General features: G+C 39.0%; 1 protein-coding gene across 1 annotated transcript in view; it reads right to left on the bottom strand.

The window, feature by feature from the left end:
- The window catches only part of PRMT3 (protein arginine methyltransferase 3), a 141,329-nt gene that overhangs the window by 5,623 nt on the left and 111,347 nt on the right, over positions 1-24,359 (bottom strand). The window contains exons 13-17 of the mRNA XM_088175741.1: positions 21,939-22,017; positions 16,906-17,093; positions 14,791-14,877; positions 5,481-5,531; positions 5,202-5,289 (exon numbers count right to left, since the gene is read on the bottom strand). Coding sequence (XP_088031867.1) covers positions 5,202-5,289; positions 5,481-5,531; positions 14,791-14,877; positions 16,906-17,093; positions 21,939-22,017 — 493 coding nt within the window. The remainder of the gene's footprint in view (positions 1-5,201; positions 5,290-5,480; positions 5,532-14,790; positions 14,878-16,905; positions 17,094-21,938; positions 22,018-24,359) is intronic.

The raw sequence follows: 24,359 nt of genomic DNA, 5'->3' as shown, positions 1-24,359 counted from the left end.
TGATAAATACAATGCAGGAACTTGCCAGACTTAGTGTGATCTCAAAATTCAGGTTTTAACATTCACTAGATTTTAAAAGCCAGCATAATTTTTGGAGGTGCCACTTGTAAATAAACAAGAGACAGATTACTATAGACACAATGTTGCAGCTGTAGACAGGCAAACAGACACTAAAATCTCAATTAGGAGCCAAATTATCCAACTGGGATGCACAATATTGAAGTATTTCAGTATAGGATCAAAACATTCAGACAGATTAATCATGCCAGTGTTGTTTTCCTACTTTTAATAGTGCTGTCTAAGTAGACAAATCAACATTCTTTCAGTTTGTAAATTTACAAACAGCTTTCTAATTACAGAGACTGGGGAGTTGAAGATAATCAAGGATTTTACAGGAGCTTGGTCATGTGAGTTCTGCTCCAGCTTTGCTGTGCTAGCCCCTTTAATACCACAGAAAAACAAATCAAGGTTTTATTTTCACTGCAAGGCAATATAAGAACACACAATGCTGACAATAGGCTGTTTTATTGCTAATAGAATTTGCCTGCATACAGGGTAGGTTTTAACTTAATGCATTATTACTGAAAGGATTCTTTAAAATAATTTTTGTAAGCATTTGATTCACTGAAATTGAAATTCAATGAGAGATTGAATTCAGTAAATTCTTGAGACAACCAAATAAGAATGACATGATTTTTTGTTTGCTTAGCAGGAATATTTCAACAAACAACAAAAGGAAAAGACTTATTTTTGGACCATTAAGGAGAAAAGGATACTGCTTTGGCATCTCAATTTCAGTCTTCAAAATAAAGACACGTTCAAGCTATTGAAAAGGCTCTATGAGAAGGCTCGTACTCTGTAGGGAGTCTACAATACATCACTGTTTTGTCTGAGAAAACCCAGGATATATTGCTTCTTTCTCCAGTTTTTTTAATTTTAATTGCTTGCTAAACAGTTAAAGCACATCCAACATGCTGATGCTATTCTGTTTTACTTGACTGAAAATCTGTTTCAAGTCCCTTGTCACAGACCACGAGGAAGAAAACTGTTTTTTTAGAACACGAGTAGTAGGAGGCTATCCCCTGCTCACACATTAAATCTAAATGAAATGAACAGAAATTAGCCATTAAATATATCCATTTGCATATATCCATTTTATACAAAGCTATCTAACACAGGTATCAAGCTGAAACTCAGTGGCAAATAATCACAATTAACAAGGTGTAGATTTTTTTATTGCCTCACTGTCCAGACCTCTGGACCCAGAATTCACCTCTCCCACTCCATCCCAGAGATGCACAAACATCCTAAGTGGAGTGCAGGCTGCAGCAGGACCAGCAGAGGAAGCAGGATGAGCTCCAAGACCCATCCTTTGACTTGCAACTGCTTGATTCTGCTATCGTTGGAATAGATCAAAACATTCAGTCCTTTTTATGGCTGAGAAAATAGATCTATTTTTACAGCAAATACGCTGGCATCAAACAGCTGAGAAAATTAGCTAGTTCACACTGCAGAACAAAACAATTTTGCTATGGCATAAAGGAGCATTTTCCAGTTAAATACCCAGCAGGTTTGGATATCTATAAACTCAACCTCTTTTACAGAGAAAAACCAAATACAATCAGTGCTTTATAGCCACTCCAGGCATTGCCCCAAAAGCTATAAAGCATCTGATAAGGGACTTTTAGTCAGCCTTACTATTTTATTCGGAACTAAAAATCTGAGGGAACCATTTTTCTTCACTGGGCAAAAACAGCCACTGCCCTGTCTGAAAGATACTTTCAAAACAAGAAAACATTTAATTGTGTTTCCACTAGCAAATTCTTCTTTCACAACCTTTTAGAAAGCTACAATCAAATGCCACCATGATAACACCGGTCCAATTATTTTAAGACTCAAATTGCATTATTTCTGTTTATTTCCCAATATTTACTAGAAAAAAGAAGAGTTTATTTTTACCAATGGCCTCCTGGCCTGTGTCAGCAATGGTGTGGCCAGCAGGAGCAGGGCAGTGCCCATCCCCCTGTTCTGGCCACTGCTGAGGCCACACCTCGAATGGTGGGGTCAGTTTTGGGTCCTGCACTACAAGAAAGACTTTGAGGTGGTGGAGTGTGTCCAGAGAAGGGAACTGAGCTGGGGCAGCTCTGGAGCACAAGTCTGATGAGGAGTGGCTGAGGGAGCTGGGAGGGCTCAAAGGCTCAGGGCTCTCTACAACTCCCTGGAAGGAGCTTGTAGCCAGGTGGGAGTTGCTTTTCTCCCAGGTAATGATCAACAGGACAAGAGGAAATGGCTTTAAGTAGCACCAGAGGAAGTTCAGATTGGACATTAGGAAAAATTTCTTCATGGAAAGGGTTATAAAGTACTGGAACAGGCTGCCCAGGGAACTGTAGATGTGTCACCCAGTGACATGGTTTAGTGGTGTTCTTGGAAGTACTGGGTTAATGGCTTGACTCCATGATCCTAAAGGTCTTTTCCAACCTTAATGATTCTATGAATATATTTAGTCAAAAGTGCATCTTCTTTGAAGTTTCTCCCATTGCCATAATGTATTTTTGAATCTAAGAATTTATAGAGAGGGCTGATGAATACCAGTAAACACAGAGATGGATGTAAAGGCTTCAAATGATGCAAATGTGTTTAATCTAATACAGTTACTTTTGCCTCCAGTTAACTTGCACTGAGGAAAGCCCTTTTGAAGACAGGGTTTCCCTAAAAGCTCAGTGCACTCACAGTGGAGCTCAGTTGAACATGCCAGGCTGAGTGGGAAAGGGTAACAAGCAGTGCTAATTCATTAATAGATGGGACAAGAGAAACTGCTGGAGATGCAAGCTGAAATAGATTGCAAAATGAGTTTGAACTGTTTGTTTACTTGAGAAAATGGAAAGACTGAAATAACAAAAAATTTGGCTAACCACAAATTATCAAGATGAATATTCAAGTTACTATTTAGACAAAGAAAAGAATACAGATGAGGAAGATAGGGAAATCTGTACTTATAGCAACATGTCTTGAGGAAAAAGAATTTTGGAACAATGAAGGAGAAGTATCAAAGTCAGAGGGAGTGTTTTTTTCAGAAAAATCACATAAATTAACATTATACATTCCTATATACATATCAGGATAAACCTTCTGCTTGATGGGCTTATGTCATCAATGAGCAACAAATATCCCACAGAAATTAAGAGTGGGATTACAAAAGAAAAGGAAATTACATCAGGAGTTTCTCTCAGAATGTTCTCTAACACTAGAAGCAAAAGGCAGACAATCCTAGATTTAATTGGTAATTTCATGCAAGATATAAAAGCAGTCAGAATGGGTAAAAGGGTAGGAAAGGGGAACTCAAATAATTACAAAGAGAAGGAGACAGGCAGAAATAAAGAGAAACACAGCTGTACCAAGATTTGTTATGGGAACAATGTTAAGAAATACGAGCTAATAAAAAGGAAGGAAGGAGTTACAGCACAAGTGATATTGAAGGTCAAGTTGGTTGTGTTCACTGTTTCAGAGAACATTGTTTCTGCAGTTGCCTTCAGAAAGTCACCACACCTCAACCAGAACTCTAGGCTGGGGCACACCTCCCAGTAATTTCACACAGTTGAAAAATGTCAAATGATCTCTGTAATATGAAATAATGTGCATATTTTAACAAATGTCATTGCACTTTAAAAAAATTCACTCTATGACTTTGAGATTTAATGAGTAGCAGTAAGGAGACCTTAGTCAGCCTTGTCTAGAAAAAGAATGTGAAGAGAACACAAGCCAAGTATGAATGCACCAAACCACAGATGTACCCCAAGAAGTGACAGGACCTAAGAAAGTGCAAATAAAAATTGTTTAAGAATATAAAGTCAAAGCATGAGAGACAGAAATTATTTGTCAGATATCACAAACCTCAGTGCCTCCAGGAAAGAAGCTCCTGGTAAAATGCTGCCATGTCTGGTAGCTGGAAGAGGCAACTATAAAAGCAGTTCAGTCGAGTGCAGAAGCTTCTACACAATTTTTTCTATGCTTTTCCCCAGTATGTCTGATCTATTTACAAACTGTTCAGCTCAGGGCCACGCCTTACCATGAGTTTATTAACAGACCAGCAGAAATGAGCCCCATTCTAAGGCTCCTCCTTTGGCCCTGCTAGTCTGTAAAGATAAGGGGCCCCCAAAGACAAGTGATTCATCACTGGGTGAGAGTTCAGCAGTGGTGAGTATCTAGTGGCCAAATGGCCACAAATAAAATATTTATCAAAATATATCAAAATGTAACTACTTCATTTCCTTGGATTATAAAAAGACTGTGAGAGTCTGAAAAAAAAGTTCTACAGGACTAAGAGGTTAAGACTTTTAATTCTTGACCTGTTGCATGTCCATCCTGTTGCATGACCATTCTATGAGGGTCATGGATATACTTTTATCTATAAAGCAAGGAATATTTGACTACTTGTATAAAATGTACTTTCAAGATTTCACAAATAGAACAAATAAAACCACTAACAAGCATCATTTTCTAGTCTCCAAAACATCACCTCAACAGTTTATCATCTGAATTTTGCTTATCCCTGATGACAACAAAAACCTTTTTACTTGCATCAAATTCAAAGTGAAACTTATTACAGTACTTAACCATTTTATAAAAATGTATCAAACAAAACCATTAAATTCTTCAATGGCTCACATTCATGGCTGTGAGTTCTTTAAAACTGTTTTTCATTTTACAGAGTAACCCCATCATGGCAGATACAACCCATGCATACATTCATAATCCATTTAAATACAGGACAGTTCAGGAGGGCTACAATGGATCCTGTGCAATCACTTGATAAATTTGATACTTCAGAATATTAGCAATGTCAAAATTAAGAGGATGTCAATAGCAGTGTTCTGGTCCTACATTTTTCTGCATCAGAACTGCTTTGACACAGAACTTCTCTCACCAAAATTCCAGTATGGAGCTATACAAGTATAAGATATAAGATATGCCCACTTACAAGATACTTATGCATACATTTATGTGTAATTTTAAACAAGAATTTTGTATACAGATACTTCCCAGCTTTGATGAGACAAAAAAATTCCTTCAACAGCAGCTGAAAGATTTATTTACTAGTTCTTTTTGACACTTATATAATTTTTGAAGTATGTTATATCTAGATTTAATGGTAACAGCACTGTAACACAACCATTGTTGCACCCAACTGAATTTAAATATACCTGCTTCTACAGGAATTGGCTTCTCCAGGAGAAAAACTGTCTGTTTCCAGTGTGTTTTGGTACACTGGGGACCAGTTGAAAACAAGACCTGCAACAGGAGAGTTCAAGAGTTTGATTAAAAACAACCTTTTTCATATCACACCACATCAATCAATTACCAAACAGAAATTCATATGAAGTCTTTGCTACAGCAAGAGACTCACTGCCAAACACCCTGAGGCAAAATAAAATCTGCATCCCTCAGAGATATTTTTAAAATGCATAACTCCAAATACTCACCTTGTAGTTGCAGTTCTTCTCAAAAAATACATCGAAGTAACCAGCAATTGCCTATAAAAAACGAGGTGAAAATGTAAATACCATAACAGAATAATAGTGATGGATGCTCAAGAAAAATTCTGCGATTCATAGATTCATTTACTGGAATTTCTACTCCTTTTCAAGTGTTTACCAAGAGAAACAAGCTTATATTTATGCTTTCAAGTATGCTAGAAATCCTAGGCAAAAAAACCTCCAAAAACAAAACCACAACAAAAAAAGCAGCTGCCATTACACCTTTTCTCTGAGAATATTCAGCCCGCTGTAACTGCATTTTATTACACATCAGATTTTATAGTATGAGTTTCCAAAACAACCCACATGCCTTAGCTGCAACCAGAACCATATATGAGAAAGCAGCCCTTGAGATGTGCAAACTCACAAGCACAAAACTCAGTCCTCGTCCTGTCCATGACCCTCAGCAAACACGCACCAAGTACACAAGGGCTTCTGAGTGATTTGTTCACTCACTGTGGGGCTAAACAGGAACTTCCACAGAGCTGCCTGTGAACAGACACAGACACAACCAGGCAGGGAATCATTTTCTTCCTCTGCTACACACACAGATAAGGAAAAAAATGCTTTCTGCTGGCCATTCCAGCAGTTAATAGTTTCTAATTGTAATTCTCCTGTATGATTCCTTCTCTGTCCCTCCTGCCATCCCACTCCTAACCTCAAGAGCCTCTCTCTTCAGTGCCTAATTCATTAGTGGGACTTTTCTTCCAGTCTGAATAGGAAAAGAAATAACAGACTAGTTTGGGTTGGAAGGGACCTAAAAGATCACCTTGTTCCAACCCCCTGCCAGCAAGCCAGGCTGCTCCAACCCCATCCAACCTCACCTTGGACACTTCCAGGGCTGGGGCAGCCACAACTTCTCTGGGCAACCCGTGGCAGGCTCCACAGCACCCTCACAGGGAAGAATTTTTTCCTAATACTAATAGATATAAAATGTTCACAAACAAAACAGCACAGTGACACTATTAGTCTCTCAGTCTTTTAATGCTACACTGGTTTTTTGACAAAAAATGGCTTGTGAGAGTCCCAGAAACCCAAATAAACAACTGGAAGATGCTAATACAATAACCAGTTCAGTTTCACCTGTGAAATCCTGTCCTTGCTCATCTTTATTTGCTTCCTCCTATCCTGTGAAAAGGCTAAAGCACACAGACCCTGGTGCCAAGGCAGTTGTGCTTTTCTATCACATCAGCCTGAAGAAATGACCCAAGAAGAGCTTTTGAGTAACCACAGTGAGCTGAAGGTACTCAGCTGGGGACTCCCTCCTCCATCCCTGCCATGGGAGGAAGTGACTCTCCCCACATCAGCTGCCTTCAAACAAAGAATGGTGGCAATGGTGGCAAGCTGCTCCATGAAAACCCACTGCAAACAGCCTATTGTAACCTCTCTCTTACTGCACCAGGGCTTTTCTCCTAGTCCAGGACCAGGAAACTGGTTGTTCTGAAAAGCTAAAAAGGACAATTTCTATAGCACACCCTCCATATAGATTCACACAAAATAGTGACGAAAAAAAGTAAAACATGCTTACAAAATTAGGGTATAAGGTTTTATCATTATGAAATATATAATATGAATAAGTCATTCTCGTATTTTTTCTCTCTAGACTAAATCCAAAACAGATGCTGCCAACACAATGAAGAACACAATGCATTAAAACAGTAAACTATGCTAAAGCACCTGCTTTTCAACAAAGACTCCAGACAAGCCTGGCAAGTTCCAAATTCCAACGTGGCTAAAGAGTTAAAATACAAAACAAACTATGGAGACACTGAGAGCCCTTCATGAAAAATGAGCATCAGACAGTGGAAAGAGTGACTCCTCCAGCCCTCGAGTGAAGTCCTATCACTCAATCTGAGAATCTCATTCCCAAGTGAATTAAAGCCTTGTCTCTAATATGCCTTTTGAGTAAAGATTGAGAAGGTTTTGACAAAGTTCTATTGACCCATCAGACTACTTTTATGGATGCACAATCTTTTCTGGACATTAGTCAGAGATCTACCAAGTAATACAAAATATTTTTCAACCATCAGCTCAATACTGCTGACATACTTACAAGTAAGACCTAGGACACGATTACTGCAGGAAAACAAGGTTGTGAAAACAAAAATGCATCGAGGAGAAAAAAAAAAAATCTATCTTCCAGAGAAAACGAGACAGTCAAGCTACATCTTGGATCAAAAAACCAAAATCTCCAGGCACACAGACCATAGCTAAGGTGGATGCAAGTATCCATACACTTGGTAACAAGAGGTGACAGAAACACCCTACCTGCTGCCACGAGAACGATTTTTTGGGGTCAAGTTCAAGTTGAAAAGAAACTCAGTTAAAAGCAAAGAAAGTGTTCCCTGCTGCTTCCCCTTTGTTAAGGGAAACAGGATTTGTATCTTTTGTAAATGACTCGATAAATAACTATTTTATTCTTTACAGTATCAGTGGTTTCCCTATCTGAAACAACCTGAAACACTGGCTTTGAATAGCTAATCCAGAGTAGTAATAATAATTGTATCACATCACAAAGATTGCCTTAATCAGAGCTCCAGGGATAACAGAGAACAAGAGCTCTGCATTGATCCATTAATTTCTTCTTATTATGTTCTAAAATGGGTAGGTGTCCTTCAATATTGAACACTGAAACAATCGCTGAGCCAAAAGAAACTAAAAATAGAAAAATACTGCTCAAGTTCCTGAAGATATGCTCCTGTGAACAGCTCTGGGCATTCCCCAAAATTCTGTCAGTTAAAACTGGGCAGTGGAGGCACCACAAAACTGAAACACACACTCTGGTGAGTTGTGTCAAGAGACAACACCAGCCCTGTTTAGCTGAACAGAAATTATATTTTTTAAGTTAAATACGTTGAAGGAAGAGTTTGAATGACATTTTGAAAACTAACTGTAAGAGCTCATATTGCAATTGAGAAATCTAATGAGTATCTTTCATTAATAATTTTCAAAATGTTTTTGAGCCAACTAAAAGAACCAACCACACACACATTTGGTTTGATGATTTTCTTTCTGAAATTGATTACAACTATGTAATTTGTTTTTACCAACAGTGTAGTCCCCATCTCTCATATTTTAAACCTTTAAGAAAATAAGAAGTCTAATACCAAACCCAGTAGTTACTGAACACCTGCAAAATTTGTCGAATATTCCCTATGACAGCTATTCTACAAGCCAATTACAGTTGAGGAAGTACAAAAAGCAAAAAAGCACTGAATAAATATACCCCACTTTGATGCACATAGCCCGTGGCTTACCCTTTTAAAATAAGAAACTGAAAACATTTAAACCTTCTGTTCAACAGAAACAGTTATTTGCATATATCCAGGCAATAATATCCATCTCAACCTTATGCCAAAGCCTCCCAGTAACTCCAGCCTACATCAACTCTCTTCTTTTCCTCTCCCTGATTTCACATGGAGATTTTGGGTGATAGATTCATGTGTTGCCCTGCCAGTAACAACACTTTGAAAGGCACTAAATTTATCCAAATTAGACATTATTTTCATGAAGTAAGTTCAGTTTTATTTCTGGACAGACATCCTGTAGGAGGTATTAAATTCACCAGCTGTTCTCAAGAAATGGATTGTTTTGTATGGTCCTCCATAGTTTGTGTACATTCATATATGCTCATTCAAACACAATGCTATGCTTAACATTTTAATTATATTGTCAGTGTTCTGAGATCTTTCTGCTTTTGAGCTGTTTTGTCATATTTTGTCTGCCTCAGGCCAGAGATCTCAAGCCAGCTACACAGATACCTACAGACTCCTTACAAAGAGCACACTCAGCCTTCCTAAAACTTGCCAGGTGATTCTGCACAACACATGTAAGACTTCGAGGTACTGGAGAGGCTTCACAGAAAGAAACAGAGCAGGGGCAGGGTCTAGAGCCCAAATCTGATGAGGAGGAGCTGAGGGGCTTGGGGATGCTTAGCCTGGAAGAAAAGGAGGCTCAGAGGGGACACTCTCACTCTTTAAAATTCCCTGAAGAGGTGTTGAGAAATTGGCCTCAAGTGGCACCAAGGGAGTTTAGATTGGATATTAGGAAAAATTTCTCCACTGAAGGGTCTGTCAGGTATTGAACAGACTGCCCAGGGAAGTGGTGGGGTCACCATTCCTGGAGTGATGCAAGTCATGTGAATGTGGCACCAGGGGACATGCTTTAGTGCTGGACTTAGAAGTGCTGGGTTGGAGGTTGGACTCAATGATCTTGAAGGTCTTTTCCAATCTAAAGAATTCTCTGTACACCTCTGCAAAAGTACTCAAGGCACAACATAGTTCTAATTATTTGTCCTCTCAGTGCTTTGCAAAAAAGCTTGGTATAAACCATTAGAATTTCTGCCTTTACATGAAGCAGTGGAAGTCACAGAATATTCTGGGCTGCAAGGGACACACAAGGACCATTGAGTTCATGGCCTATATGAGATTGATCCCTCAGCCTTGCCATTATGAGCACCATGCTCTGACCAACTGAGCAAATGGTTCAGTCTTCCCTGAAAAACCTCTGCAAAACTAAAATCTCTGACAGCATCACACAGATCTGTAAATCAAGCAGGTCCTCCCAGTAAGATCCACTTGTCTTCAAACTGTTTTTCTTCCCTCCCTGCTAAATGATTTCATTTTCCTCCCTATTTGTTCATGTAAAATTTAGCAAATATAATAAAAAACCAAAAAGCTTCAACATACAATAAATGAGTATTAGTACACATTATTTACACTCTTCCACTCAGAGCCTTTAGCTGATGCAAAGAAAAGTCTAAATTTTAATTCAAATACATCTGAATACTAAGGTCTTTTTCCTAAATAAAATGGCTGGCTGTAATGCAGCATTTTAACAGGACAAAACAAATGAGACTGCTCGTTTCCTTATGAGAAAAAGGCAGCCTTACCAATTCACTTAGGAACAAGGAAATTAAAAATTATCATTATCACTATCACCTACAGTGAGTAATTTATCATTCTTGCTCTTCACTAGTATCATGTTCCAACAGTGAGTGGCTACAACAAATACAATTAGACAGCTGGCCACAGAAGTGGGAGATAATGTGCTTTTGATGGAGTTTATCCAAGCATGGAGATGGAATGTTTGTCATCCATGCATCAGAGTTGCTGTGTTTTTATCACAGGGAAAAGAAACCCCTGGCAATTAAAACCCAGCAATTTTGTGTTTTAAAGAATAATCTGGACATCAGCAGAGGATAAGTAAACAGATGAAAAGGACAAAACCTGCTTTGTAACATGGTAGAGCAGTATTTCCTTTACTCAGAAATAAGGTGTTCACAATTGATTTAACTGTGGTACCTAAACCAGATTTCCAACTTCCAGCTTTAAAAATTTAAATTTTCACCTAAGGTTAGAACCAAAGATTCATATTCATACTTCTTGTTGGCTCCCAAGTGAAAGACTGGATATTAAGAAATGAAACTGCCAAACACTTAAGAAAATTTTAACAAGCAAAGATTTTTTTCCTTAATCAGAATATTTTTCTCTAGTCAACTCGACTTCCTTTATTTCCTCCTGAAGGCTTTAATACATCAGTCACGTCCTCTAGTTCATTATCCTTCTTTCACCCTCTTCCTCCCTCCCACTTTTTATGCACATCCCCTGCTCTTTGACAACATCTCCTGGGAGCAATGAAGAGATACTGCCATTTTCCTCTCAAGGGATATTGTTATTCAGCTAGGAAAGATCAACCTTGATGGACTCACAGGGGAAATGCTTGCAAACAAAAGAGAAAGTTTGTCAATTGATTTTTATACTGAGGGTAATCACCATTATATTTTATCTCAAAAGCTCACACAGTGATCAACTTGGAATACAATTAATGGAGTATTTTTCTAGCAGCATCTACTAACTGATATTAGCCAGATGTCTCATTAAAATCAGCAGTGACAAACCCTAGCTCTTTATTAGGAAAATGCACTTCTGCAGGCTAATTAAATTTTTTTTTTTGCTATTATCTTTGTAGGACCAAAAACAAGTCAACTTGCAATAAAAGTACTTTGGAACAATTTCATATAATGATTCCATGCAACCGTTTCATGCTATGAGAATCTTCAATCTTTGAAAGCTAAAATAATGATATATAAAATTAATGCTAGGAAATGCTTCTGTGTGGCAAAGCATGTGAGGAATGAAGGAAAAATTAACAGAAGCAATATATTCTCAGAAAAAAAGCCTTAACTACGCCACCCTGTCTCAGGACTTCTAAAAGACTAGCCAGCATATAAAAGGTCATATTTAAAATGTTTATTTTTGCTCAATCATTTTATATTTATTATGTGTATTAGAATATTTTTGAAGACTTATTTAATTTCTTGAATATTTGGAAGAAAAAAAACTGTTTCGAGCCTTAATTTTTTAAGGCTATGACTTGATGTATTACAGGAGCATCTGCAATGCACTCAAGATGCAGCTACAGTAAGACATGAGGCTCATCTCTCATGAGCATGACCTAGTACTCTGCTAGGGGGATTTCTGGTCACAGAAGTATGAGAGTAGTTTCAAACCAGATGTGTCAATGCTATGCTCTTAGTTTTGTGAACTGCACAGCTTTTCTATTTAACACAAGCTCACCATGGTAGCTGGGCATTCATGCTCTTAGCACATTCATCCAAACCCAGAAAACAGTCAGCTGAGGAAAAACTAAGGACAGATTTTAGAGGAATTTAACATTGTCTTTTCATGGGCAGACAGTGATAGGACAAGGGGGAATGGTTTTAAACTGAAAGAGGAGACATTTCAATTAGGTATTAGGAGAAATTCTTACTGTGAAGGTGGTGAGGCCCTGGCACAGGTTCCCCAGAGAAGCTGTGGGTGCCCCATCCTTGGCAAGTGTTCAAGGTCAGCCTGTGTGGTGCTTGGAGCATCCTGATCCAAGGGTGGCATCCCTGGGCATGGCAGGGCTGGAACTAGGTGATCTTTAGGAACCCTTCCAAGTCAAAGCATTCCACGATTTTGCCACAGAACGATGAAGTGCAGCCTCTCCTGCCTGAGGGATCCTGGGGGTGTTCCAAGCCATGACCAGAGCAAATGTGGTAATGAGCTGGTAAAAAACTGCAATTATGGCTCTGACTCCTGTCAGCTTTTGCAGCGTCCTGTCCTGTTAGCACAGACAGGCAAACAGGCTGATGGGAGGAAGCAGCAGACCCTGATATCATGTGTTACTTCTAGAGATGCCAGCTGAGAGTTCAGCTCTTCAACATTATGATGCACACTCCAACCAGAGGAGCCCACAGCCCTTTCCTCTAGCTACTTGCTAAATAAATTACTTCCAATCAGTGTAAAGCTTCTGCAAACCAAGCTCGGCAACAGCAGCCATGCATTCCATGCTGCTGACACACTCCAGTGCAGGAATGTCTGCCTCACACTGCTCTGCATGCACACAGTGCCCTGGGAGGGAGCATGGAAACCCACTCCCCACAGCCAGGGACACTGTAAACCAGGAGCTGCTCTGCAGGAGGATCCCCTGAACAAATAACACAAATATGTGCCCCTACGTTTTTCAGCTCTCTGGTTTCTAAGGACAGATTGTTCTACTGAGCCAGTCCTGATGGTAACACTGCAATTTTCTCTTTTGGTGCAGAAAACGAAAAGCCAGTAGAACAACAAAAACATATGCAAACAAGAAAAACATCAAATATTATTTTTAAAGGACAAATTGCAATCTTATAGCATCCCCTCAAAAATTTCAACATAAATAATAGAGTTTTCCTGTTCATTTACTGCAAGGTTAGGCAGCCTGATATGATGGATGAAGTGTCAACCCTCAACTAAACTTCCACAATCCATCATAGAAACTGTGGAAATTTCAGTCAAAGTGTCAATAAACCTAAATGATGAAGTGCAAAATACTTTGCAGCATTCTGATCATTTTTTAGAACCTGCATTCACTGCAAAATTTCAGAAACACTGCTCTTCCTCCACTTCCCTTCTTCTTGGAAGTCATAAAATGCAGCATACATCTTGATTTATATGCCAATGATGCCACAGAAGCACAGAACAGAAATGAAGTTTTTGTAAGAGCCTAGTGCTGGGGAAAACAATGTTTATAAAATAAGCTATTTTACCTTACCCAAACATCAGAAAGATGACCAACATTTTGTAAACATTTCTGTTTAATCAGTTATTCAAATGTAGCCATATTAAGAAAATTAAACCAGAGCTGCAGTGGAGCTTTGATCTCAAATCAAACCTGACCCTGCCCTGAGGCAATGAGAATGATCCTGTGATACCTTGAAACAGGAGGGGTTTCATTTGTATGCACAGTAAAATATACAGATTTCCATTTAATAAACCTGAAAATGCTAACGTGTATTGACCTAATTTGGTGATAATTGACAAATAAATACGAAGTATTTGTACACACCTATAAATTAAAAATTATGTTTTAAACTGTGTACAAGGGAAAATTTCACTTTTTGACACCAATAAACTCTTATGCAGACTTACTCTTCAAAAACGTTGGTAAATGCAGCAGCATGAACTAACATCCAAACCAGGAATTACTCTGCCTGACCCAGGCATCCAAGATTTTGTCATCAGCCCAAGCAGTTTATAACATACAGAAACACATTCTTTGTGTCCATGTCAGAGGAAACCTGCAGCTCTTCTTTGTATACTTGTGCAAAAACCCAATAAATCAGCTGTAGCAGGATTAATCTGAATATATTACAGTAAGCTAAAAATCACCCCTTTACACTTCATTTTGTGATGTGACTTAAGTATGAAATTCCCAGAAGTTTCACAATACTCCAGAGGGAAAATTTTCAGTTTTTACTACTGATTTCAGAGCATAATGCTCTTTTGTCATATTTGATAATGATATTTTAATAAATTGGTAGAAAGCACTTATAATTTGTATTGAATATAAAAGCAAATTACTGACATTACTGTAATAATTAGGCCATCCTGCCTTTGCTTATAATGTAGTGTTTGACAGCTCAATGTGTTTCTTAGGCAAGCTAACACCAGACTTTCTTATATTTCAGAAAATGGCTAGAGAAAAAACCAGAAAGATCCCAGTGCTAAGGCTCCTTACCCTTCCCTTTCCTCACCTACCTCTATTACCCCATAACACCATTACTGGACTTTTACATTCATCTCTCTTTATAGAAAGAATTCATTTGACACCTCTAGACTGCAGAAATGAATGTTTCAAGGCAAGGACTGATGATAAATGAAGGATAATTAATGGATTGTCTCTTAGTTCAGTGCAATACCAACCATGTATGAAAAAACTGAAATTGTCTTACCGTACACTGTGTGCTTTTTGTAATGCTCAGGGTGAAAACAGAAGAGAATTCCAAGTCTGGAGAGGATGCAGTATTACAGTCGATATGCTGTCAAAAATGGTAATAAAATTCTGTCAGTAACAGTGAGGAATGTCAGTTAAGATCTCCCTTTAGACAAAGGTGTTCAGTTCTTTTCATTATGAGACAAGTTTTATAAGGCAATACTATTTCAGCTTTCCAAAAACCAGGAAAAGACTCAAAAACTACCTAATCCCATGTGACAAAACACCTGAAACTCCTCTTCCTCCAAATAAACAGACACTTTGAGTAGCAGTGGTATGGAACTACACACAGTAGCTCATTCTGTTCAGGAAAGTTGTTTCTTGGTGGCAGCAGCCCCTGGTTGAGAGTAAGCAGCTTTCACAGGATCTTCACCTGTTTTATTCCTTGCTCACGTAGTCACATGGTCAACTACAGCATCAAAGTGGTAAGGGTTAAAACGGGGGTTTTCACTTGCCAGATTGGCTTTGTATCCATCACAGAATAACTGAGGTTTGAAAGAGACCTTTGGAAAGCCCCCTTTGCAGTCTTTCATTGGGCTCACTCCAGCACAGTCATCACACTCCTTCACTGGGGAACCTGACAGTAGACACAGAAGTCATCTCTCTGGGGCACAGCCAACTCCCTAGGGTGCAAGAAAACATGCATCTCTCTTGAGCTGCTGGTGGTAAGTCTTCTTCCTAATGCAGCCCAGGAGGCTGCTGGCTGCCTCTGCCACAAAGGGGTGTGTGTGTTACTGGCTCATGGTCAGCTTGGTGTCCACCTGAACCCCCAAATTCCTTTCTGCAATGCTGCTTTCCAGCCAGGAGGCCTCCAGCCTCTGTTAGAACATGGGGTTATTCTTCCCTCCTCTCTGCAGGATTTCTGCATCCAGCTCTGGGGTTCTCAGCTCAAGAGGGACAATCCCACACACTTGGAGTGAGTCCAGAGGAGGCCACCAAGGTAATGCAGCACCTCTCCTGTGAGGAAAGGCTGAGAGAATTGGGACTGGTCAGCCTGGAAAAGAGAAGGCTTTGGGGTGACCTGACTGTGGCCTCCAGGACCTGAACAGAGCCTACAAGAAAGATGGAGAGAGACTTTTTCAAAGAGAATGAAGTGGCAAGGGGGAATGGATTAGCACTAAAAGACAGCAGGTTTAGATTTGATATTAGGTAGAAATTCTTTAGTGTAGGGTGGTGAAACCCTGGCACAGGCTGCCAGGGCAGCTGCGGCTGCCCCACTCCTGAAATTATTAATTATTAAAGTCCAGATTGGAGAGAGGTCTGACCAACCTGGGATAGTGAAAGGTGTCCCTGCCCACAGCAGAGAGTTGGAACTGGATGATATTTAACCCAAAGCCTTCAATGATTTTTCATGCTGCCTTGCCTTTCTTTAGGGAATGTTTTCCTTCCTGAAAAGTTACATTATGAACTATCTAGAACAAGCAGCACCTGATGTGAGCAAACACACCAAAGTACCTTCTGTAATAATCATAATGATGAATGGGAACATTTTTACACTTTCCCTACAAAATATAATCCATTTGTTCTGTGAGATAGCTATTGATTAAAACAATTTACCTATAATGCCACTGTTCCCCAACTCATTAATTTTACTACTTTGTACTATAACTCCAGCAAACAAGCACATGCATTGATTTTAAGTTATTTTAAAAACTACAATGGCTAAACGAGAACAAATGAGTATAAAGCCATTCAGCAGAACAGTTATGCTACATGCTGCACAATGACCAAATTTGATAAGCCCCTACATCTGAGCTGGACAGTGACTGCTCCTGACAGCATGGATTAGAAAGGGACATGCATGCACTGCTACCACTAGAGCATTGCCAAAGTAAATTTGGCTTTGGATAGAAGAAATCCTAGAACAGAACAGTCTAAATACGGGAAAATTACCTTACTAAAAGCTCAAAGTTGGTAAAAAAAGCAATTAATACAAGCCTTCCAGTTATAACAACAAGAACCTTTTATAATTTTGAAGATGCCAAAGTTTGTGTGTGCTATGTGAATTTTTGTCCCTCCTCCATAAACTAAGGACACTTCTCATCTGGCCCCTAAGCACTGAGCAATGTGGTACCTTAATGACACTGGCTGCAGATATCAGTGTGCCTGGATCCAGCACCTCCACAACAGCCTCTGGAATGACAGCTTTCTTCATACAAGACATGTCAAAGCCATACACATCTTCCCAGAAAAGCAGCTTGTCCATGTGTTTATTCATATCCCCAACAGCTACCAGACTGATGGTGCACAAGTCAGGATAAACTGTAACAACAGAAACAGAGTAGTGAAATTTTATTTTACACACACACAGGACTTTTTTACTCTTTTGTCTAAAAGTGATTAACATCTCAAAAGAATTTTAAAAAGAACTTTTTTTAGCTCTTGAACAAGACACTTTTTCTGCTATTTTATTTCTAGAGTCCCATCCTTCCCACAGAAGAGACTAGACACAAAAATTTAATTTTCACACACTACTCTGGTATATCCTATTCATAACAAAGTATCTTTGTAGTTGAATCCCACTACTAGGAAATGATTGGAAACTTGATATCTGAAGAAAATAATTTGGAACTGCCTATTCTGGCTTCTTCTGACTAACCTAAAATATATTTCATAACTGCAGACAGACATCCAAACAGAAATTCAGGCAAGGACTTTGCAATAACAAGAAACCTCTGTGAAAAGATCTTATTTTCAGAAAAGAGCATATATTCTTACTGAAGAGTTTTATTCCTGTTTGCTATCAGCTCTGGCTGATTCTTACCTTATAACCTAAAAAATTATTTCTGGGTACTGGAAATAACCACTTTTCTGTCTGCATCTGAAGAGTAGGAAGTGGCCTGACAGGCAGAAGAGAATCTCATGGATACCCTCCCTCCCCCTTTCAGGATAAAGCTATCATTTTACACTACCTTCACATTTGTGCTTTTCCTTCTCCCAAGAACATCTTCAGAACAAGTAACAATTTACAGCTTTTACAAATAGTAATGCAAGGCTGACATTTGCCTTTTTAACAGCTGCCAAGAAATCTCTTTGCAATCTCAACTGACTGGAAAACCCACAAAGAACAGCTGCTATGTACATGGCTGCCTATAACCCTAACTAACAGTAAAAGAAGCTCAACTTATATTTAGCTAGGTTTCTTTTCAAAAAGAAATTCCCATGTTTCATTCTTCAGAGTTTTAAAGCCTCTAAAGCTGTATACATTGAATTCTTGACCTGATTTCAGAGCAAAATGTCAAATAAAACACCCTATTTAATTTAATTTTATATTAATACATGAAAGGGGCAGTGTTGATACTACTGAAGCCAAGTTTCTCTCTTCCTCCCCAAAATCTGGTGAACTGTAAAATTAATTTTGTCTTCAGCTCTGCTTGAAATTATAGTTTATCAAAATGAATAAATCATTGCTATAGCATGGTAGGTAAGAAAAGCAGTATTTTCTACCTTGCAAAATACTGAAGAGAGAGGCAGCAAATTGAAATTAGACCTTTCATATAGTGAGAACAGTTTTAGGCCAAAGGAAATATTTTTATAGTGATTGTAAAGAATAACCTTCACTAAAGAAGGTTTTTGTTCTATAAAGACATTAAAGTAAGCACACTGACATTTTTCTCACTTGCTGACTGTTTGAAGCAGAATAAATAAATATCAGCAAGCTTAAATTGAGAGTCCCATTGGTAAACTATCATCATCCCTACTTTGCAGCTGAGGAAATGAGAGCAGAAGGTGTCTCCAGAACAGCCTACAATTAACTCAGCAGCACAAAGACAGTTTGATGAGAATCCAAACAGGAAGACAGTTAAAACTGTCCTGTCCAAAAGAAATCACTTGGTTCCAGCACACCTGACAGCTGTCACACAAGCACAGAACATCACCATCTGCTGGTGGGAGTATCTGCAGGTGGTTTTTGGAGCCATCACTCAGTGAAGTCTGTTTCTCCAAGCTTTCCCACTGCTGTTTACCAGTGTGTATGTACAGCACTTGGCTTTACCTCACAGCATTCACACCTCCAACAGCAACCACCACGTTCCAAAAATTCAAAGACAGTGTGATACATACAACAAAAGCAAGGGACAAGAGCCTTTGAGGGATTATTTTTTAGGGGAGTGGGTTTCATAGGATGCAATGGTGAGAAGAGAGATGAAAAGACTGGCAGTCCCCAGTTATAGAACACACGGGAGTGTTGTAGTGGCACTGGAAATGAAAATTAAACCCACAACAGAATGTGATCAGCTACTTAAAAAACTTCCTTCCTCTGACTAGTACAAATTTCTGGGACATTCTGTAAATCAAAGAGAAATTTAATCACCTCTATGAAGCATAAAACATTCGAACTGGATCATAATCAGTTTTTATTAAATCTTTGTTTACAGCAAATCCTTAAATCAGCAGCGGAACTCATGATCAATTATACAATGTGCTTAAGAACAAGAGAAAATGTAAATTCAAAATGTTCCAATTTAATCTGTACTTTTACTATTAATAGCAGCAAAAGTGGACAATGTTTATTTAGACTTGACAAAAAGAAATCCATGTTCCACCAACAGGGCTCAGGCAGAAGACTACAGCGATTCATTAATGTACAGACCCATCCATGTCCTATACACTGCACTGAGATTTGACTGAAAATGTAAGCAATGCTATCTGAATATCAACCTAAATATTCTTAACACTGTGGAGTTTTGTTGTACATGTTTAAAAGCATCTGCAGAAAATTGCATTTGCTATTTCCCCATTACCCTTGATTTCCCTGGAAATCCTCTGCTCTTTCTGTAACACTTTCCTGTGCAATCCTGAAAGACTTGTCACTTTTTTTCCCATTAAGCCTATAATTCAGCAATTATTCCTTCTCACAGGTAAAATGAGCAAAATGCTGATTGGACAAAAGCACACAGTCCTTAGAGCTCTCCCAGATTCATTGCTTTGACCATCTGTGTCCTTCTCGACTCGGTGCCCACGAGCCATCCGTCACCAGAACAGCTCACGTGGTAGGAAGAATATGATGGGAAATCCTTCAGCCCTCAGCAATGCCTCACAAACTTCAGGATGCTGAAGGGGAAGACAGCAGTCCTCCAGATACACAGAAATAACTCCACTTGAATGCCATCACCATTTTGATGTGAAGGAGCATTATCTTTTGAATGACACCTTCCTTACCTTTGTCATCCCTCGACAATGCAAACTGGACTCAAGTGTGTGAAAATACCTGTACTAGACCAACAGCTCTAAGGAAGAAACAGATGGGCCCTGGGCCTCAAAAATGTTATGTTCCCAAATAAAGCTATTCTATACTGTACACATTACCCTAAACAGTTTGGCACAATCCACTCCAGCATGCCAATAGGCTGAACTGAAGTAATGACGATATGACTGACTGAACACGTATCTGGAAATTTGGATTCTATTCCTGGCTCAATCACTGAAAGATCTGGTCAAATTGCAGCTGCTGCTATTGATTTTTTCAGCTTTCAAACTTTGCCTATAATAATGATCTTGGGCTCAATAGTACCAAGTGGCTTTAGACAAAATTAAGCAGATTTAGGAGTTTCTCTGGTAAGGCTTCACCTCAGAGTGAACTCTTAGTTCTGGCTCATCTGGATTTGAATGTTCAATTCAGCTGCACTGCAGAAGAGTCTGTGCTGCTGAGCACCCTTCTCATGGACCCAGGCCACAGCCTGGACAAGCTGGCAGAGGAGCAGTAACTGCTTAATAAAACTGTTGAAAGAACTGAAAATCCCATCGGTGCCTGTACAACACTGTGTGCTTTGTCAAGAACCAAAGAAGGGCCCAAGACCATTGTCAGACCCCAAAGGATGACTGTACTGCAGAACCAGGATACCCCATGTCTCAAAGGAATCTCTGGGAGTTACAAACCAAGAGCAAACCTACCAACAATACAGTTTTAAACAGAGGTCAGAAATTTCTGGCCCTTTTCAGAAGGCTCTGGAAGTAGTAGCTAAACATAAAGTGATTCCCTATGATTTTAGGGAATGTCTCTGGATTTAATTGTATTGCAGTGTAAAATTATCAGTATACATACATCTACACAGAGCACACACCTGTGTTCCTGATGTGGCTGGACTATTTTACATTACTGAAAACAAAAAACCTCTTATTCTGTCATGGTGCTCAAGTGGCTACTAAATATTCTAAGACATCTCTTGCTTGCATATTCAGCTTTGTGAACAACTGTGAAAAGCCCGTTTTTCCTGCTGCACTCTGTAGTATACAAAAGCTCTCACTGCAACCAGAGGGAAGCACTGCAGCAAGCACTGTGACACAGTCATTAATCCAATCATTAGGTCAGCGTAGTGAAACTGTGCATGGTTAGCAAAAAAGGGGAAAAAAAACCCCCAGACTGATGACTACAATTGAAAAGGTCAATATGAAATACAATACTGACAAAGGAATTAAGCACGTACAGAACTCGTGCACAAAACTGCATCACATGGGGAATAAATATTTACAGGCATTTAAACACTGCTTAAGATGACACTATCTAAGCTATTTAAATGGGTAAAAGAACTCTACCTCAAAGCAAATGCTTTGTTTTGTCATAGCCCTATCTTCAAGCCATAAAAATAAAGAGCATATTACCACCAGGATAAATATGCTGAACTGAAAGAAACAGTGCTAATTCCATTAATTATTTAATGTGCTTGAAACTATGTCCTCCCCACACAACTTCCCTCCTTCAGGAAAACATCCTATCCACTTTTCCTCTAATCCACAATAGCTTACTCAAACAGTAAGCTGTGATAAAACTTATTTTCCTCTGTTCACAGTTATGCAGAAACTTGGATTTCAGGAGGGGAAAACAAATACCCACATGTGTGGGAAGAATTAGGGAGGAAAAATTTAGTCTGTATTTAAGAATAAATAGCCCCCTCTATTCTTAAAAACACCATTAACTTGAGACCTTGGTACCCCATCTAATGTTCTTCTATAGCCCATACAGTAAATTAATGCCTTGAAGCTCCTACTAATGGAAACATTTTTCACTAAGACTGGCAACTTTCTCATCCATGCATAGCTTATTTTAAGTCTCTGAGTTCATTTAGCTTCCCCCCAGAGCTAAATTTATTAAAATAATTGAGCACCAACCTGAGCCTCCCTCTGTCAGGTACTTGTCCTTTGCATAGATGACAGAATCCAGCATTGACTCAAAGAGAAGGAAATAACCCTGTTTATGGAAAAAGGAAAGAATTTAGAAATCATTGTATTTCTTATACTTAGTCATTCTACAGATAGGCTTTATCAACACAGTTTAAGAGCATTATAAACCCATACACCCAGAGAGTTTCTGAACAACAGCACTGTCACTTCAAAATTTATTATATAAAGTATCATCTTTAATTTCCCAAACTGCAAGCACGTAGCACACAATGAAAAATAAATACGCCATCTACACCAACAATTACCCAACATCAAAAGATATCTAATTCAACTCAAAGCAAGTGAAAAGCTGCATGTATTGATTTTTTAATAACTGTGAGGTTCCAAGGAAAATAAACTATAAAAAAATCCCTTCCCCTTCAGATCTGCAAGTGAAACTATTGTCAGAGAAAGGCCAAATGGAATGCATCTTTGCTTCTTCATATTTGCAACCTCGTGGTGCCCTGTATCACTCTGGGCAGTGCTCACTAGGAGAGGTGCAAATAAATCATGTACCAAAGACATCGGTTCTCTGGGTGTTCTACATCATTTAGCAGCACTCGGACTTGCAAAATTTCCAGGATAAAAATGGTTACAACCAGATTTACATAGGGCTTTTTTTGAGTTGGAATTAATTTTATGGCAGGTTAATCATTCTGCTATTGGTGTTTAGAATAACTTATTGTAAACTTCCATGAGTCAGGGAAACAGGGAAAACATTCCTTATTTAAATACTTGAGATATTAAAAAACTCAAATAGCACTATTAAATAAAATTAGCATTTTATAGAGAACATCCACTTTCTCAACTACTTCTAAACACACTGCACATTTATGAGATATACAGCCCTTTGTTTTCCAGCTGATATACTGATTTTATACCTCTCCTGTCCTCCAAGTTTGAGCACCGTTACTCAGTACTGCAACATATTTTCATTTACATCCTCACAACACCAAATCAATTAAGACCAACACCAACAAAGATTTTGAATTTTCGTTTTGCTTAAAACACAGCTTAGCCACGTGGCTTGATTTAGTTGGCAAGAACAAAATGGATGAGTGAAGTCCAGACTTCAGGACCTGCAGTTCTACAAGCCCAGTCAGCAGTAATGTAACAAAGGAAAGCCAGGAAGCTGCAAGGAAGCTGCTGGGAAATTTCAGATTGGATGTTATTGGGTGTTCAGATTTCTTCACTGAAATGGTTATCAAGCATTAGAACAGGCTTGCCCAGGGCAGCCCTGGAGGGATTTAAAAGTCAGGTGAATGTGACACCTGGGAACATGGTTTAGTGCTGGACTTTGAATGCTGGGTTGGACTCAATGATCTTAAAAAAATGTTTAAAGTTCAGAATTGCTTATAAATGCCATTTTCTGCAGCCTTCAGAACAGAAAACAAAACTGAAAACCCCAGAAACTTGAAGCATGACATATTTGTATTCAAAGAGAACACTGTGTGAAAATAATGGCCATGCCCTTTTCTCAATCTGTTTCTTCTGGTTTCTTCTTCTCCACGGAAAACTTTTCTTCCCAGTCTTGCCTGCTCTTCTGCTTTACTGCCCAGCTTCTGTACATCCTTAGAATAAGTCCCAGAAGGAAGACTATGCTTTGTGAGCAGTAGGGTTGCTAGTAAGCTTTGCTGAGCAGCTGCAAAGGCCTGGCTGGAGCTCCAGTTGAGTCAGGCAGGGATAATCTGATGCCCACAGCAAGCCAAGAGCACAGCATGGAACCACAGCTTTGTTATGGCTTTAAAATAGAATATGTTTACCTCACAAAAGGTATTTTTAGATGCCTTTAACTGAAAATGAGTTATTTTCATAGTATTTTAAAGGCAACCTCTAGGACATATTGAAGACTAGTCAGCAGCAAGAGTCAGACATCTTCATGGCTCAGCCCTTCACTTCCTCTTTCTGCCCACTAACTATGCCAGCCAACCTGGGCAAGAAGCAGAGCTGGAAGACACTCTCAGGAGAAATAGAGAAAAATTCTCACCATCCTTTCCCTGACCACTCCACTCTGGCACTGGTGCTTCTCCCCCCAACTCCCAGTTCTCTCTCCCCACCAATTCATTACAGCATTCCTGTAAGTTACATAAACCATCAATGGTACTGAATCAAGTAATTTACTACTTACACCAAAACATTTTGCTCAGTGTGCTGTGCTCATCTGTAGTGTAAATTAGAATGCAATTTCACAGCCTGCTGCCCCACCTGTAGGGGAGCCTTGTGTAAAGGGAATTACACCTGACATTTTTCCCAAAAAATGGCCAAGGGTTTCTTTTTTCTTAAGCATGTGGTGATATCCTCAAAATCACTCAGTGCAAAGAGTCTATTATACAAATCTGTGAGCAGCATATTATTAGCACAATCATGATA

The sequence above is a fragment of the Sturnus vulgaris genome, chromosome 18 (assembly GCF_052056855.1).
Source record: "Sturnus vulgaris isolate bStuVul1 chromosome 18, bStuVul1.hap1, whole genome shotgun sequence".
Lineage (NCBI taxonomy): Eukaryota > Metazoa > Chordata > Aves > Passeriformes > Sturnidae > Sturnus > Sturnus vulgaris.
Note: the sequence above shows the minus strand (reverse complement) of the source record. Positions and strands in the feature narration are given on the sequence as shown.